The sequence below is a fragment of the Podarcis gaigeae genome (genome assembly GCF_964106915.1).
Source record: "Podarcis gaigeae genome assembly, chromosome: 2".
Lineage (NCBI taxonomy): Eukaryota > Metazoa > Chordata > Lepidosauria > Squamata > Lacertidae > Podarcis > Podarcis gaigeae.
In genome coordinates this window covers 55839285-55855562 of record NC_139679.1, presented here as the reverse complement: position 1 = coordinate 55855562, position 16278 = coordinate 55839285, and the positions used below count along the sequence as shown (strand labels likewise).

The following is a 16278-nucleotide window of genomic DNA, read 5'->3' as shown; positions in this document are numbered from 1 at the left end:
GGATTCTCTGCACTTAAGTGGGTGCAGGCGCTACTGCTTTTAAAAGCAGATTTTAGGACCCTACAGACTTCACAATGAAACTTGGTTACGATGCTTTATCATTTGACTCTTTCCCTAACTTTTCGAGACCATTATTACTATTGCACGATGCCTCTTTCTGTTTGCCTTCCATTCCACCCCCTGATTTTTGGTTGCTCTGCTTGACAGATCCTGATGAGTTAATTTGTTGTAAACGGGCGACATTTCCCTGTGTATGTGTGTGGGGAAATCAAAGCTTCGATTTGCATATTTGTGTCATTTAATTTGTACTGTGTGTCTTCGGGGGAGCAGAATTCAAACCATAAGGTTTCATTTTGCATCGCACCACAGAGCGACACAAGTTTATCAAGGCAGAAAAATGTGCAACAGAAACGTGTGTGTGTGTGTGTGTGTGTGTGTGTGAGAGAGAGAGAGAGAGAGAGAGAGAGAGAGAGAGAGAGCGAGCTGCGTTTAGAACAAGAGAGAACTTAAATACTCTCAAATACAGAGCTCTGCAAGGGACAAAATGTGGAACTGGTCCTTTTCACCCAGTGGCTGAAGCAGCATAAGCTTTCCTGGAGCTTCTCTGCTGGTTCAGGGGAGCTGCTTGTGGCAGCGTCACGTTGTGCTTCTCCTCCTGCAACTCGTTAAAAAATGAAGAAGAGGGGAAACGAACTAGCGCGCGAGTCCCACCCCCTCCAGGTTGCTCGGCTTTCTCAAAGCCATATTCCTTTAAGATGATGTAATAGTCATTTCCCTGGATGGTTTCTTCCCTGCACTGCTGAAACAACAGCATCCGAACTGCACTGGGAACTGTGGAACCACCCAGCCCAGCAACCAGAGGCAGCAGCCTGGGTAGTGAAAGCAGAGAGCAAGCAGCTTCCCTGGGCATCCTTTTCCTCTCACCCACCCCCGTTCCACTCCACTTCAAACTGCTGCAGGCTTGTGCTCCCTCAACCTGGCTGGGAACATGGGAGGATCTCTGCCCTTCCTGATGGAGAGGGTACCACTGTGGGATGCCACTGAAACTGCCTTTCACTGCTCTTCACATTATCTGGGCTTTCTGCAAGTCATCTGAAGCAAGGTCCTCCTCTTGAAATTCTCTCCTAAAGAGTCCTGACCTGGGATTTATGCTGTTTTTGCCTCTCTCTCTCTTGGTCTCAGCTATTGTTGCACAGCTTCGTTTCTCTCTGATGCCCAGCCTGGTTAACTTTCCTGTGCAAGGGTTTTAACAGTTAAGTTCTGCCTGGATATTGCCAACTGAGCTGCTCTCTTCCCCGCAAACCCCAGTCCCTTTCCTGCTTTTGGATTTGCTTCTATACCAGATTCAGCCCTGAGTGCTGATTTTTTTTTGGGTTGCTTAGGAAATGTCGCTTCCCTTCGCAGGAACTGTGCATTTGTGTAACCAAGGTAAGGCTCAATGCTTCTATCCCCTCATTTGCATAATCTAAATGAGATGCTTGTGCAAACCTGGAATGTTTTTTTTAAACCTCCTTCAACCTTTCTTTAAACTAAACAAAAATGATAGAGCAAGGTAAATATTCCCTTAAATAGGTTGTATGCTGAGCGTTCAAAACTCAACTGCTTTTTACTCTTTTAAAATAGTGTGGGTCCCCCCCCCCCCCCATGCATAGAGGAATAATTCTTTCTCATTTTCTTTTTATTCAACAGGCTTGTGAATGATAAGGAAACGTGGCTTGATCCTACTGTTTGGGGCTTTGATGGAAGATCTGGTTATGTGATTGTCTTGTGTGAAGGGAGCCCTCTTCAATTCTTGTATTTCTTTGTTTTTGTAAGGTTCAAGTCACCTTGTCAGTTTTTGTGATCACCCATTTCTGAACAATTGGGAAATAAATCCTGTAACCTCATTTCTGTTTCCTGTTCCCCACCCACCCATCCATCCCAGTCTCCTTAAATGCTAGGAGACCCCTGGGGGAGTGGGTATAAGGAGCCTTCGTGAAACCTTGGATGTGAGTGCGAGTTCCCCCACAGCTTGTGGTTGGCTTGTTTAACAATATCATGGCCTTGAGTGGAAACTGCAGGACTTACCTCCCTCCCAGAGAGCAAGCAACAGCTGCCCAATCCTACCCAGAGGTGATAGAGCTGAATGTGGGCGGCCAGGTTTATTTCACTCGCCTCTCAACTTTAACAGGCATTCCCCACACCCTGCTTTGGAAAATGTTCACCTCCAAGAGAGAGTCGGCCAACGATCTTGCAAAAGATTCCAAGGGAAGGATATTCATCGACAGAGATGGCTTCCTGTTCCGCTACATTTTGGACTATCTCAGGGACAAGCAAGTGGTCCTGCCCGACCATTTTCCAGAAAGAGGGAGGCTCAAAAGGGAAGCCGAGTACTTTCAGCTGCCAGACTTGGTCAAAATTCTGAGTCCGGACGAGATCAAGCAGAGCCCCGACGATTATTGCCATAGTGATTACGAGGAGGTTTCCCAAAGCAGTGACACGAGAATATGTGCCCCGTCGTCACTCATGCCCTCGGATCGAAAGTGGGGCTTCATTACCATTGGCTACCGGGGGTCATGCACCATGGGTCGGGAGACCCAAGCAGATGCCAAGTTCAGGAGGGTCCCGCGGATTTTGGTTTGCGGCAGGATTGCTCTAGTCAAAGAAGTTTTTGGAGAAAGTTTGAATGAGAGCAGGGACCCAGACCGGGCTCCCGACAGATACACCTCCAGGTTCTACCTGAAGTTCAGGCACCTGGAAAGGGCTTTTGATATGTTGTCAGAATGTGGATTCCACATGGTGGCCTGCAATTCTTCAGTCACGGCTTCTTTTGTCAATCAATACACTGATGACAAAGTTTGGTCCAGCTACACGGAATACGTCTTTTATCGTAAGTACATCTGCTGTGGCGACTGTTTGGGTTTGATGCATGCTGGGAGTCTGTTTCCTTTGGTAGCTGGGCTGTTATCCTGACTTGATCAAGCATCTGTGTCCTTTCTGCTAACTGAAATTTCATTCTGAATCGGGATGCAAAGGGGGTATTTAGTGCAAGTCTTTTGAGCATACACTGGTGGTGAATTCAGTGGTATGGTCTTGGCTAGGGGGCAGCACAGACTGCTGGAATTTCCTCCCTTCTCTGCTCCTATGACAGACATTCACACACACACACAAACATGCAGAGATGCATCTATCCCGCCATAGTTAACCAGCAGTTTAACTATCTTGTGTGCATTTTGAGTGTTCATTCAAAATAGGCGAAAAGGTGCTGCTGATTTAGTGATAGAAACTGTACAATGGTAATAGGTGTTTGGTAATAATCACACACCGCCAGCCAAGCCATCTAGGAATAAAGCTGATATGCTTATATGCAGAGAAGGAAAAGTGAAATCTACTCATCCTAGCTCTTTTTCAGCAGGGGTCTTTTTCATAGACAATGTCTATATATTGAAATAGACAGTGGATGCCTAAGAATGAGTATACTGCATCTTGCTATGGTAACTCTGATTTAACTGGATAATTTTACTCTGCTGTCTGGAATCTCATCAGAGGATTGGATTCAGATCTGAAGCTTTGGCATTGTATAGGGAACACTTTTGTCTGGTCACACCAGGGTAGTTTTGCTTCCATAAATTATTATATAAAAGGCCTTGTCTGATCTTCAGTGTGTGTGGCTGCAGTATTTTATTGTGATTTTACTTCAAAAAGGAGAAGGATCAATTGGTTCATTATCACAACCAGGTTTTTCCTGTCCCCTTCAAACGTGTTTTGTGAAGACAAATGTGAAGTAGAGGTGTCTTATCCAACTGACTTGCTGCACTTTGCATAACTAGCTAGGGAAGATGATTATGAGGGTTGATGTTGAAAAGTAGTGCAGAAAATTGAGAGAAGGCTTAGTAATAGATGCAAATACTCAAATTTAAGGCATTATGTGAGCATCCAGTCTGAGATGCATACGTTGGGAGCCTGTATCTTGTGTTTATGATATAAATGAAATTGTTAATGTGCCCAGGTATTAATTAATTTCAAAACAATTCAGATAAAACACTGACTTATTGAAAATAATAATGGGAGAAATAAGGAATTGGTATGATTGTTGTTGTTGACAGTTGCTTTGCTTTGCTTTGGCAAAATAAAGATCCAGAAAGTTGCTGGACTTTTTAGTTGCTTATTTGCCCAAAGTTAGAGTCTGATTAAAGTTAGAATCTGATTAAAATTACATCAGAGATTACTAGTATTTCATAGTTGATGTAATTCATACTCGACGCATTAGTTCCTAACTTTCTTTGGTATGTTTGTTGCCATGAAGAAATAACTTTTTAAAAGCAGACACAAGTTGAAAGAGGAACTTATTAAGCCTTGACCTTAAATCCCTATTCTCTCTCTCTTTCTCTCTCTCTCTCTCTCTTTCTCTCTCTCTCTCTCGGACTTTTGTTAATTCCCCCACCCCCACCCCAACACACTCCCAAGTTACAATCAATGGTCATTTGACAGATATAAAAGAAAAGAGAAACAGAAAGAAAAGAAAATACAGCAAAGGAAGAACCCCCTGAAGATATATGAGGAAATGACATGTAAAACTGCTCTTGAGACTATGTAATTTACCGTATTTTTCCTTCTATAACACGCAGATTTTTTCTTCTAAAAAGGAAGGGGAAATGTCTGTGCGTGTTATAGAGCGAATGTGTGGTCCCTGGAGCCGAAAAATCATGCAAAAATCAAATCGCGGCGCTGCACGCTGCACGAAGAAACGAAACCTGAAAAGAGGAAGCGGCTGCTTTCCTGCATTCTGCCTCAGGGTCTTACTGCCCACCCTCCTCTGTTTCGTTGCTGTGTTTGCTGAATCGGAACAAAGAGCAGGGAAAGCCCCTCCCCTCCAGGCAAGCTCCAGTGCTGCTGGGGGAGAGGGAGAGAGAGGGGGGAAGGGAGAGAGAGAGGGGGGAGGGGGAGGGAGAGAGAGAGGGGGGAGGGAGAGAGAGAGGGGGAGGGAGGGAGGGAGAGAGAGAGAGAGAGAGAGAGAGAGAGAGAGAGAGATATGGCTGGCTTGGGTGGGGGGAAACTTTTGCCTTTCTTTCCTCCCTCCCGTTAAATCCCTCTCCTGCATTCTTAGCCAGCTGCTTCTCTGCACACCCCTCTAATGTCCCTTCTTTGTTTTTCCTTCGCTCCCCACTTAAAATGTGGTTACAAAGCATGGATCCTCAGGATCTTTGCATTGGGTCACCCCAAATTCACCATCAGATCACATAGCATGTCCATGGCTACAGCCTGCACCAAAAAAATCACGCACCCACTGTTGCCTGGGGCTGCAATGGTGCAAAAATGTGGTTAAAAAGCATGGATCCACAGGGATTCTCAGGATCCTTGCATTGGGTCACCCCAAATTCACCATCAGATCACATAGCATGTCCATGGCTACAGCCTGCACCAAAAAAATCACGCACCCACTGTTGCCTGGGGCTGCAATGGTGCAAAAATGTGGTTACAAAGCATGGATCCACAGGGATTCTCAGGATCTTTGCATTGGGTCACCCCAAATTCACCATCAGATCACATAGCATGTCCATGGCTACAGCCTGCCCCCCCAAAATCACGCACCCACTGTTGCCTGGGGCTGCAATGGTGCAAAAATGTGGTTAAAAAGCATGGATCCACAGGGATTCTCAGGATTTTGGCATTGGGTCACCCCAAATTCACCATCAGATCACATAGCATGTCCATGGCTACAGCCTGCCCCCCCAAAATCACGCACCCACTGTTGCCTGGGGCTGCAATGGTGCAAAAATGTGGTTAAAAAGCATGGATCCACAGGAATTCTCAGGATTTTGGCATTGGGTCACCCCAAATTCACCATCAGATCACATAGCATGTCCATGGCTACAGCCTGCCCCCCCCCAAATCACATACCCACTGTTGCCTGGGGCTGCAATGGTGCAAAAACGTGGTTACAAACCATGGATCCACATGGATCCTCTGGATCTTTGCATTGGGTCAGCCCAAATTCACCATCAGATCACATGTCTGTGGCCACAGCATGAAGCACAAAAATGATACATCCACTGTTTCATTCAGAATGTTTTTTCCCTTGTTTTCCTCCTCTAAAAACGATGTGCGTGTTATGGTCAGGTGCGTGTTATAGAGCGAAAAATACGGTAATTATTTAATGCATTTTATACTGTTTATCAGGCAGAGCTCACAAAGAAATTTCCCTCTGCTCTCTTGGGAAATGCAGCACCTTTCCAATTAGGACACGATCCACGGATGAGTTTTTCTACCTTCCCTTCTCACTTGCCCAGTGTAAGCAGCTGAGCAAACCTCTGGCACAGCCATCCTTGGATCTGAGAGCTGGCCCAACCAATGGACATGCTAAAATAAAGCAAAACACCCAAACACCCTGATGGTGTTTCTATAATTGATGGGAACAGTTGCAACAGTTCCTAGTCTACCAACAGGTTCCATTTGCTTATGGTGTCTTGTTGATCCGAGAAGAGGCAGCTGGGGCTCAAATTGTTGCATAAATGTTGGGTAGTGTAGACTTAGAAATCCAAGGAGGCTTGGAGTTTGCCAGAGCTAAGGCGTCTTGAACCATCACTGTGTCTCACGGTGAAGTGTGACACACGCAAGATATGGATGATGCCTTTATGATTTGCCTGCTATCATACTGCTGATGGTGCTATTCTAATTCTTTCTGGTTAGAACCAAGTGAAAAACCAAGGGTGGTGCCCAACAAACTGGTTCAATTCTGGAAGAACTTTGGACGGTGCAATGGAACTTCTCCCTCCCCTTTCCCTGTGTGCCCTCTGCAACCTTCTTGAAAATTTATCCAAAGGATTGGGAGAACCCCCACAAAGATTTGGGAGGCATGTGGGGAGAGGAGAAGCAAGGGAAGTTCCATTGCATAGTCATAAGCCCTTGTGTTAATGGACCTCCCTTATTGGCTGACTCCCCCAAGGGTCTCTCCTTCAATATATATTTTAACCCCATGCCTTATTCATAAGCCAAAGTTTGTCTCATTTGCCAGCCTGTATACCTTGATCGAACCTTCAGATCAACCTATTTATTAGATCTTCTGCATAGATTCCACATTATGTGTACCATTCTTGATGAACATATCTTCAAACTATGGCCAGCCGACTTTCTTTATTTGTTAGCAGGTGGGACTATTTGTTAGCTTTTATCAGCCGTTGGAATTCTAGATTTGTATCCAAAATTATCAAATGAGGTGTGTCTGTCTTAAGTGAATTGAAAAACTACATTTGTATGATGCTCTGAAGAAAGTTTTGGCACTATCTAAAGGTGTAGATATGGCTCACCCAAGTGGCAAGGAAATGCACAATTTGACAGACAGGCTTTAAAAATGTTTTGATGTGATATGCAAGCTACCAGATTCCATGCAGATGGCTTGTAACTCCACCACCCATTCTTTATGGTGCATGAGAGACTATTAAAGGTAAAGGACCCCTGACAGTTAAGTCCAGTCTCATATGACTCTGGGGTTGCAGTGCTCATTTCGCTTTATTGGCCGAGAGAGTCGACGTTTGTCCACAGACAGTTTTTCCAGGTCATATGGCCAGCATGACTAAGCCGCTTCTGGCAAAGCCAGAAATGCCGTTTACCTTCCTGCTGGGGCGGTACATATTTATCTACTTGCACTTTGACGTGCTTTCGAACTGCTAGGTTGGCAGGAGCTGGGACAGAGCAACAGGAGCTCACTCCATCTTGGGGATTCGCACTGCCAACCTTCCGATCGGCAAGCCCAAGGTTCAGTGGTTTACACCACAGCACCACCCGCGTCCCTTAAGAGACTAGTACCTTTGCTTAAACTAGATGTACCTCAGTTGACAATTCTTGTACACGCATGAACACAGCCTCCCCCACCTCCTCTACATTCAGGGATTCGCTTTCTTTCTGACCCATGTCTGAAATCTTATGTTCATTTTACCAATATTGGTAAAATCAGATAGGACATTTCTTCAATAAATCAGCAGCAAAGCTGTTCAGCTCCTTATATTCAGCATGCTGGGGACAGTTGTGTCCACTCTATTCAGGGGATCCAAGCTGGTGGTCTGCTCTTACCTCAGTAGCTGCTAACTAATAGCTCTGGCTCCTTACAAGTCAGATCCTGGCTCCAAGAAGGAAGGAGGAGGAAGACCACTGGTGCAAGCCACAGAGTTGCTGAACCCAGCCTCAAAGCTCCCCAACTGGGAGATAGCACCCCTTGTGCCATATCATCATCATGAGCTGGTCTCCTTGCTTCACATCTCCTGGCACTTTTTCACCAGCGTATACAGCAAGCAAGATGGGAGCTGACTGAGATGTGACCAAATGCAAGGCTCTGAGGCAGAGACCAAACCAACAGGCTTGAACTGATTTTTATTTTTTTAAATATAAAGATCAGGGAACTGAGACATTACCTGGCCTGATCCCATCACTGCTCAATAATTTTTTTGAAGGTTTGAGGTCTAACTGGGCAGCCTGTAGTTCAAAGATGGGCAGCTTTGGCTCTCCAGATGTTGTTGAGCTCCAGCTCCCAGCAGCCCTATGGCCAATGATAAGGGATGGTGGGAGGTGTAGTCCAGCAACATCTTAAAGGCTGCAGGGTCCCCCTCCCTGCAGTGCAGTAGTTCCTTCCTCTGATCTGTTCTCAGTGGTGGTTGATGCACTGAATCCACACCTAACATCTCTCCCAGTTCAGGACCCTTTCTGTGGATTCACATGTTAACATTCACTCAGATTGCTTCTCCCAAAGTAAAGCTGGCAAAATACTTGTGGGAGTCATTATAATGGCTGTTTGTGGTATTCAGTGGCTATTGTGTAGTGATACCTTGCTCTTAAAAAAAGGAAGCCCTTGTCTTAAGAATGTTGATTCTGTTGATCACTCCTTCATTGCATTTACCAGTTTGAAACAGCTAGCCAAAATCCGAAATGCAAATGTGCCTTATGCAACAGCAGGTGATTTGAGCAGTTGCTGTAGTGATGACAATAATTTATATCATACGTGCTATGTAACAATGTATGACTCTGATGGGAGACAGCAATTATATAGATGCATGCACACACTCTTTTCTTGGATGTTTTAATATGAGAATGTTGGCAATCCACACCGAGAGTCTAGAGTGGTCAGAGATCCTTCACATCAAATTCCTAAAATTCTCTTTTTCAAAAACTCTCAGGACCAATAAAGCTTGACAGCTGGTTTTCCGATGGGACATTCCAGCTTCTTTGCAGCTGTATAACCATAATTATTTAATTAGAAGCTGCCAACTGTGCCTATATAAGCATTAATTCATCAAGCTGTTGTGCTGGGGTTAATGGGCCGAAACAGTGGGAGGTATTCTGAAGCAACTAGTTAGCTACATGCAAAGATGTTCTGTGCTGATCAGCTTAAATACCTCCTGTGCACACACACACACACACACACACACACACACAGAGAGAGAGAGAGAGAGAGAGAGAGAGAGAGAGAGAAAACAACAACACAGGGAGCTTGGAAAGCCGATGGAAAGATTTCATAGTTTCAAAAGGCGGTGAGACAAGCTGCTGTAATTCTTATATTTCAGATCCTTTGCTGATTAAGCCATTGGTGATGTTATTATTTTTTAAGCCAACAATGTTGCACACTTCTATCAACCTATATCAAAGTATCCAGTTGGATTAAAGGAAAATACAATGGAAAGGTGGATTAATTCAGTTTTAATAGTGCCAGAGTATTTAACAACATCTCAGATGAGTGACATAGATAGATTGATACTGGCTTTTAAAAAAATGGCTGATAGATGTAGGCGTTCAAAATTCTAGTGGGAGATTCATTTTTCACTTTGCACTTTCAGGAGCCAATGAAGGCAGCCAGCACAGCAAAACTGTTTCTGCTTTGCTGGGTGAGTGGGGATAGTGGAGCTGAAGAGCAAAAGACTAGGATGACAATGCAACGTGTGTGTTCAGCACAGCTGGGCTGTGCTCCAACTTTAAACTAGGCCAGCACAAGAGGGAATTTGGAAGCAAGCTGTGTGCCTTGGTGTATGCTGGGTCCATTATTTAACAGATCCAGGGATTACAGGCTCTTTGTGTGGTGTCTGTTGGAATAAAAGCCTGCTCAGAGGACGAGTTGCAGTCAAAATGGAACACAGGCTCCAGCATTCTGTTGGTGTGGCGATTTCCCAAAGCGCCCCTCCCCTGTCACCTGTGGTTAATCTGAATGTGTGGCTGGGTCAACCTCCCTCTTTCCTCTGTTAGTTTTCCTGTCCCTTTCCGACCCATTCCCTGTCAACTGTTGTATTGCCCCACAGTCAGTCCTCAGCTGGTCCGCCCTGTGTGAAGGATAGACAAAATAGGCTTTACCAGATACTAGGCAGCTCCCAACCATTTTCCTCAGTGGCCAATCCTTAGTTAGTCCTTGGGGGCTCAGTGATGGCTGTGCAGGTATGAGGAGGCCCTGCTCAAAGTGTCCCCTGGTGTGGCCTTTGCTCCATCAATGGATTTACATGGCTCTGGAAAAAGTGTCCATAGCAATGCTCTGAAGAGCACTGGACAGCTGGGTCCAATTACAATCTTAATTTCCCACAATGCAGTGACACTATATTGGGAGAACTGGGGGAAATTACAATGCTAATGAGAGAAGCTGTCTGGTGCTTCTCAGATGCAGCCATGGGGTGGGGAATTAAAAGTGGGCAGGCTGACAACAGTGGTGGGCCCCATTGGGGTAAGGGGAACTGGCAGCTGTTCAAGGATGTCAAGTGCTGATGCTGACCCTGGGTATGGAAGATAATTATGGGCTGTATCCAAATAAGTTCTACTCGGGGTAGACTCATTGGGTAGGATTCAAATAAGGATTACCATCTGTGGAAGCACTGCTTGTGCAATGGGGCTTCCCCTCTCTCCTCCCCCCTGCACCTCTCCATTGACTGGGGGTGGGATGGGTGAACTTCTGGAACAGTGCATGGGGGAAGGAGAAGGTTGATCGTTCTGCCTGGCAAGCCAAAGTACTTGCCCTGATGGATTGATCCCCTTGGCACAGTGTTGAATTCTTCCCTCTGAAATTAGTGGGCCTAAGTTAGTTGAATCCATTAATTTCAATGGGTCTGCTTTGAGTAGGCCTAACTTTGGATAAAACCCTATAGCATTTGTGTGACCCACACTGTGCGTCTACAAATGTTATACAAATGGTGTGAGGCACAGTTACATAAAGGCTCTGGCAACATATGGATCAGCCCTCAGACTTCACAGCTTCTTCTTTGACTTTTTCTGTAAATGTGGCAAATATACTGCCATGACATCCATGCTTAGAAAGAACACATTTTTGTATTGTTTCAACATCGGACCCTTTTAAAATGGAATGAAACAGGCTCTCCATCTTTCATCTCTCTGTCTGCCTTTTTCAGCTCCACCCAATTGTTTTATTTCGCTCAAATGCAGCAGTATACTATGGAGATGATTAAATATGTTTTCCTTTGTATTAAGTAGCATACATATGTACTTATTGAAAATGCTGTGTTTCCCCTTGGGGAATGTGGCAGTGCTATATAAAGATGTAGCAATGCTGCAATTTTAAAGCAATGCTGCCTTCTATAAAGCAGACCATTGGGCTTTGGGTGACAAATAAAGAAATCAATAAATGCCCATAGCTGACTCAACAGTGGCTTATCTTTCATGGCCCCATTTTACACCACCACCCTAATCATGTCAGCCTTACTGAATTCAATGGAGTTTACTCCCTGGTAAGTGGAGTAAGTGGATTGGCAGCCTTAGTTATCCATTGCCTTTCATGCTTTCTGAATGTTGTGATGCATATCTTTGCTCAAAAAAGAGGTTGCTTTAGGCTACTCTGCATTTCGCAGTACTCGGGAAAGTGGAAATGAAACTATGCAAACAGATATAAATGATAGATGTTGGGAAATGGCTGGAAAAAAGACTGGGTAGAGGTATTAACCCTCCAGGTTAAGGTAATGACAGCTGGGAGGTACTGAGCTAGATCCAATATCACCCATTTACATAATGAGTTCAGATATACCTCCAATTGAATGTGCCCGTTATTCTTAGAGATATTTTTCCAAAGTCTGAAGAAGTATGAAAGTTTCCTCCTTTTTTAATTTGAGAGTATTATGCAAATTTCCTTAAGGCTTGCCTTGCCTTCATAACCACACATATAAAGCATCTTGGGTAACTGTAATGTTCAAAGGAAACTTTGAGACATCCATAGCAAAATGACTGTAGGCTGAAAATTAATTGACAGGCTTTGTGAGCCTTCGAGTCATTGGCTGCTTTCATTCATTATGCTTTCCCTGTGGGTTGTGGCCTGATTTTTCACCTTACCATTTTGACAAAGCACTGTTTGGTTTATTCATTCTGCTGTTAAAGTCTGTTATGAATATTAAGAGATAGTTATGGGGTACTCATCAAATTATACATGTTTAAATGAACGTATGCTATTTGATAGGGGCTGGTATTTGAGAAAATGTGTGCAATAATTGGTGCCTACTTAGAATTCAGATTTATGACCTTTTAACAACAGATGCGAAGGAAATCCCAAGGGTATATCCGGATGGCATACTTTACCTAAGATTAATTTAACCAACCAAAACATGTCACCATTTCTATTTGAACAAAGCCTGAGACAGCATTTAATTAGTAAGTGCGTTTTAAATTCATATACATACAGTGTGACTAGAATGGTAAGATGTGGCACCCCACCACAAAATGCTGAGGTGCAGTTTGTTTGTAACAGTAACAGCATCGCTGCGTTGTCAGCATAATGTCATGATCTCTGATAGAAATGACAAAAGAGTCTCATGGCACCTTAAATTGATTGTGGCATGGGCTTCTAGGGTCAAGATGGGTTCATCACACACATGCCTAGAAAACTGGTAGGAAAAAATAAGCATGGATATTGTGTAGGATGGGAAACCTCCAGCCCAAGGGTCAAATCAGACCTGTCAAGCAGACCAGTTCAGCCCCCATGACCATTTTCTGCCATTGTCATTCACCTGACATCACGTGTTATAGTAGAATTAAAGATGGGTTTGCAGGTGGTATTTCTGACTGGACTGTATAACTGTATCATTACAATTTACTTTTTTTGTAAAAGATGCAGACTGGAGTGTTTTAATTTATTGTTTATTGTTGTATGTTATCTGTCTGTCTATCTGTAATGGCCCAGTAAAGTTAAAAGGCAAGGAAAATATAAGAGAGAGACTACAGGCCTGAGTCAATTAGGTATGTCTCATTCCCAGTGATATATTAAACCCAGGGTGCACAACTCAAACAGCTCTGAGGGCAACTTTCATTTACTCAAGAAGGATACATCAATACATTAACTGCAGAAGAGCATTATCTCACATATTTACCCAAAGTAAATATGTAGTCCAGCTAGAGCAAGGCCAGTGTATGGCTGACACAAATCTTCCCTGTAAAATTAGGCTTCAGGAGAAGCACACATACAAAAATCCCTCCTTGATCCTTTCATATATTTTTTGGACTTTGACTGTGGTTGTTCACAGCCACAACGATCCATTTTGCTTGCAGTGTGGGGATGCTTGCCTTGGCTCCAGCACTGTGCTGTGAAGCAGCAATATAGCATGGAATGACAGGGAACGGGACTTGGGCTGGCCTGACTATTAGGCACAGTGAAGCAACTGCCTGAGGCAGCAAATGCTGGAAGGGGCAGCATTCCCTTCTCCTGGAGTACAGAGGTATGTGTGGTGCTTGGTTTGTCCGAAATACCCTAAACTGGAGTGCTGGCCTCAGGGCCCCTGAAAGACTTCCTGTTGTCATTGTTCAGCTGCTGCTCTAGTTGTCTTATATGTGGAATGGGGGAAGTGCCATTTTGCTTCAGGCAACAAGATGTCATGAGCTGAGCCATGGTATGACTGGCTTCTGTTGACATCAATGGGACTCAGTGCTCACTGGTCAATTTTTGCGCCCTGGTCAATTTCAGTTTCTCTCAGTTCCCCCCACTTTTACAGTCTTAAGTTCACTTCTCCACATTTCAACACCAGTTTTTGAATTTTGTTTAAGTCTCCCTGAAAATTTATTCACATTTTAGTGTGAATATTTCCGCATATACACATGTTTGTATGCAAATTTGCATGTTACATACATTTTCCCAAAGCAATTTCACCTAATATAATAATTGTTTGCATGTTATTTTCATGAATTTTTATGTGCTGTTTTAAATGTACCCTGGCATGTGCAATTTTGTACACATCACATGGCTGGGGAACCACACTGCAAAAATCAGAGAAGTGTGAATTCTGAAAGATGGTTGTGTTCCTGTTTGCCTGTTGTTTTGGAAAGTTCAGATTCAGTAGGTTCATCTTTAAATGCAAACTGGGTTTATCTAATTTCTCCCCCATCCGTAGTTCATTCTGTACGCAGTGAAATCTTGAAAAATACCATTCATATTCATTACTGTTTCTGATGTGGAGTGTTCTCGTGGGGAGGTCACTACTGCATTGTTCAGCACCCAGATAGAAGCGTCTTAAGATCTGCCCCTTCCTTAATAGCGCCACAGTATTATTTAATGGCAAAGCACATTTTTAAAAGTTCCAGCACTGCACAATGAAATATACAAAATGAACTGCTGATTGTTCCAAAATTTAATGATCTCTCATGAGAGCTGGAGTTCTGAAGTACGCAGAGTGGGTAGGAGGAAGAGTGGGAGGGAGGAAGTTCAAATGCTGTTGGATTTATGCAGTTCTCGAGTGCAAGACAGACTGTGAACAGGATGGGGATGGATAGAACTGAAACGCTGTCCTTATAGAGGGCAGATGTTCCCTTAAGCGGAGAGGAAATCTTCATTTCCCATGTTCTTACATCCATATTAAGTGCTAGATGGAAGGGAATGTTCACTAAGATCAGACTGGCTGGTCTGGGTATTTTGCCTTCTCAGTGATTTGTGTTGTTTGTGCCATTTGAAGCTTTGAGCTGGCCATTTTCTCTAGTGGAGTTGCTTTCTGCTTCTGGGACACAGGCACACTTCACACAGTCTCTGGAATGGGTCCTCCATATATGTGTGGCAGGGCAGGAGTGCTCCTATGTCCCTACCATGTGTAACATTGCCTCTGCTTTGGGCTGTAAAGAAGGGGGGGGGAGGAAAAAAACCACACCAATGCAGCGCCGAGGGGGGGTCTGCAGGGCACCGCAGCTATGATGTAATGCATAAGCAGTGGAAGGCAAGAAGTGGGGGTGCCTAATTTTTGGTCTTGCACAGGGCACCGTTGAAATTTGAAAGACCCAAGTCCACCCCTGTTATGATTCTAAGCTGAAAGCCAGTGTGATATAGTGGACAGAGTGTTGCATTTTGACCACGGAGACCTGGCTTCAAATCCCTCATCAACCATAAGGCTTTCTAAGTAGTCACTGTTTCTCAGGTATCCTATCTCACAAGGCTGTGGTGACATTAAAATTGGATAAAATATTAATAATCCTTATTTCTTTGGGGCAATGGCAGAATATAAATAGGATAATAGGCACACTTTCTTTCCATAGCAGCTCTTCCAAACATTGCTTTCTCCCAAGGATGGGGAACCTGCCACTCTCCAGATGTTGTTGGACTCAAGCTCCCATGAGCCCCAGCCAGCATGGCCAGTGGTCAGGTGTGGTGGGAGTTGTGGTTCAACATCTGGAGGGCCAAACATCCCCATCACTGGGGGATCGTATGCATGCCACGAAGATCCCTTCTTGACTGGCAGCTAAAAAGAAAAACAATCTCTCCTCTAACTGTTAATTGGATAAGGCTTGATGTTAGCCGGGATTTACCAGGATGCAATGACGATGAGGACTCTGTGGGTGCCATTGAATCAAATTTAAAAATTCATGCAAATTACAAATAACCAACTGCGGCATAGTATAACAGCCTGTCTTATACTGAGCAAAACCACTGGTCCATGTAGCTCAGTATTGTCTACACTGATTGGCAGAGTGACTCTCAGGCCTACCTGGAGATGGTGGGAACCAAATCAGTGACATTCTGCATGCAAAGGAGATGTTCTATCAGTGAACTACAACTTGAGTAACTATAGAGTTCCTTTATGCAAACTTGTATTAAGTGGGGCTTAACACTGGGCATTCTGAGTAGATCTTGCTGAGGGAAATTAAAGATGCAGGTGAATGGCTGACTGATTGACTTGTCATTTTGCATGTTCTCCTCAGGCTGAACAACCATCTGTTCTTTGGTGCTCTTTCTAGTCTAATAAGTTTAGGGTTTTTAAAAATAAAAGGTTAGTTTGTTTAGTGCAGTTCTGCTTATAGGAATTAAAATGGGGGAGGAATTGAGGGGGACAACAGAGGACAAGAACATGGGTGTTCTTA

General features: G+C 44.1%; 1 protein-coding gene across 1 annotated transcript in view; it reads left to right on the top strand.

Annotated features, from left to right (window-relative positions):
- The first annotated feature begins 778 nt into the window (after positions 1-778).
- Positions 779-16278, top strand: part of KCTD16 (potassium channel tetramerization domain containing 16) — a 148136-nt gene continuing 132636 nt past the window's right edge. Inside the window, exons 1-2 of the mRNA XM_083728292.1 lie at positions 779-1428; positions 1690-2869. Of these exons, the coding sequence (XP_083584418.1) occupies positions 2038-2869 (832 nt within the window). The 5' untranslated portion in view covers positions 779-1428; positions 1690-2037. The remainder of the gene's footprint in view (positions 1429-1689; positions 2870-16278) is intronic.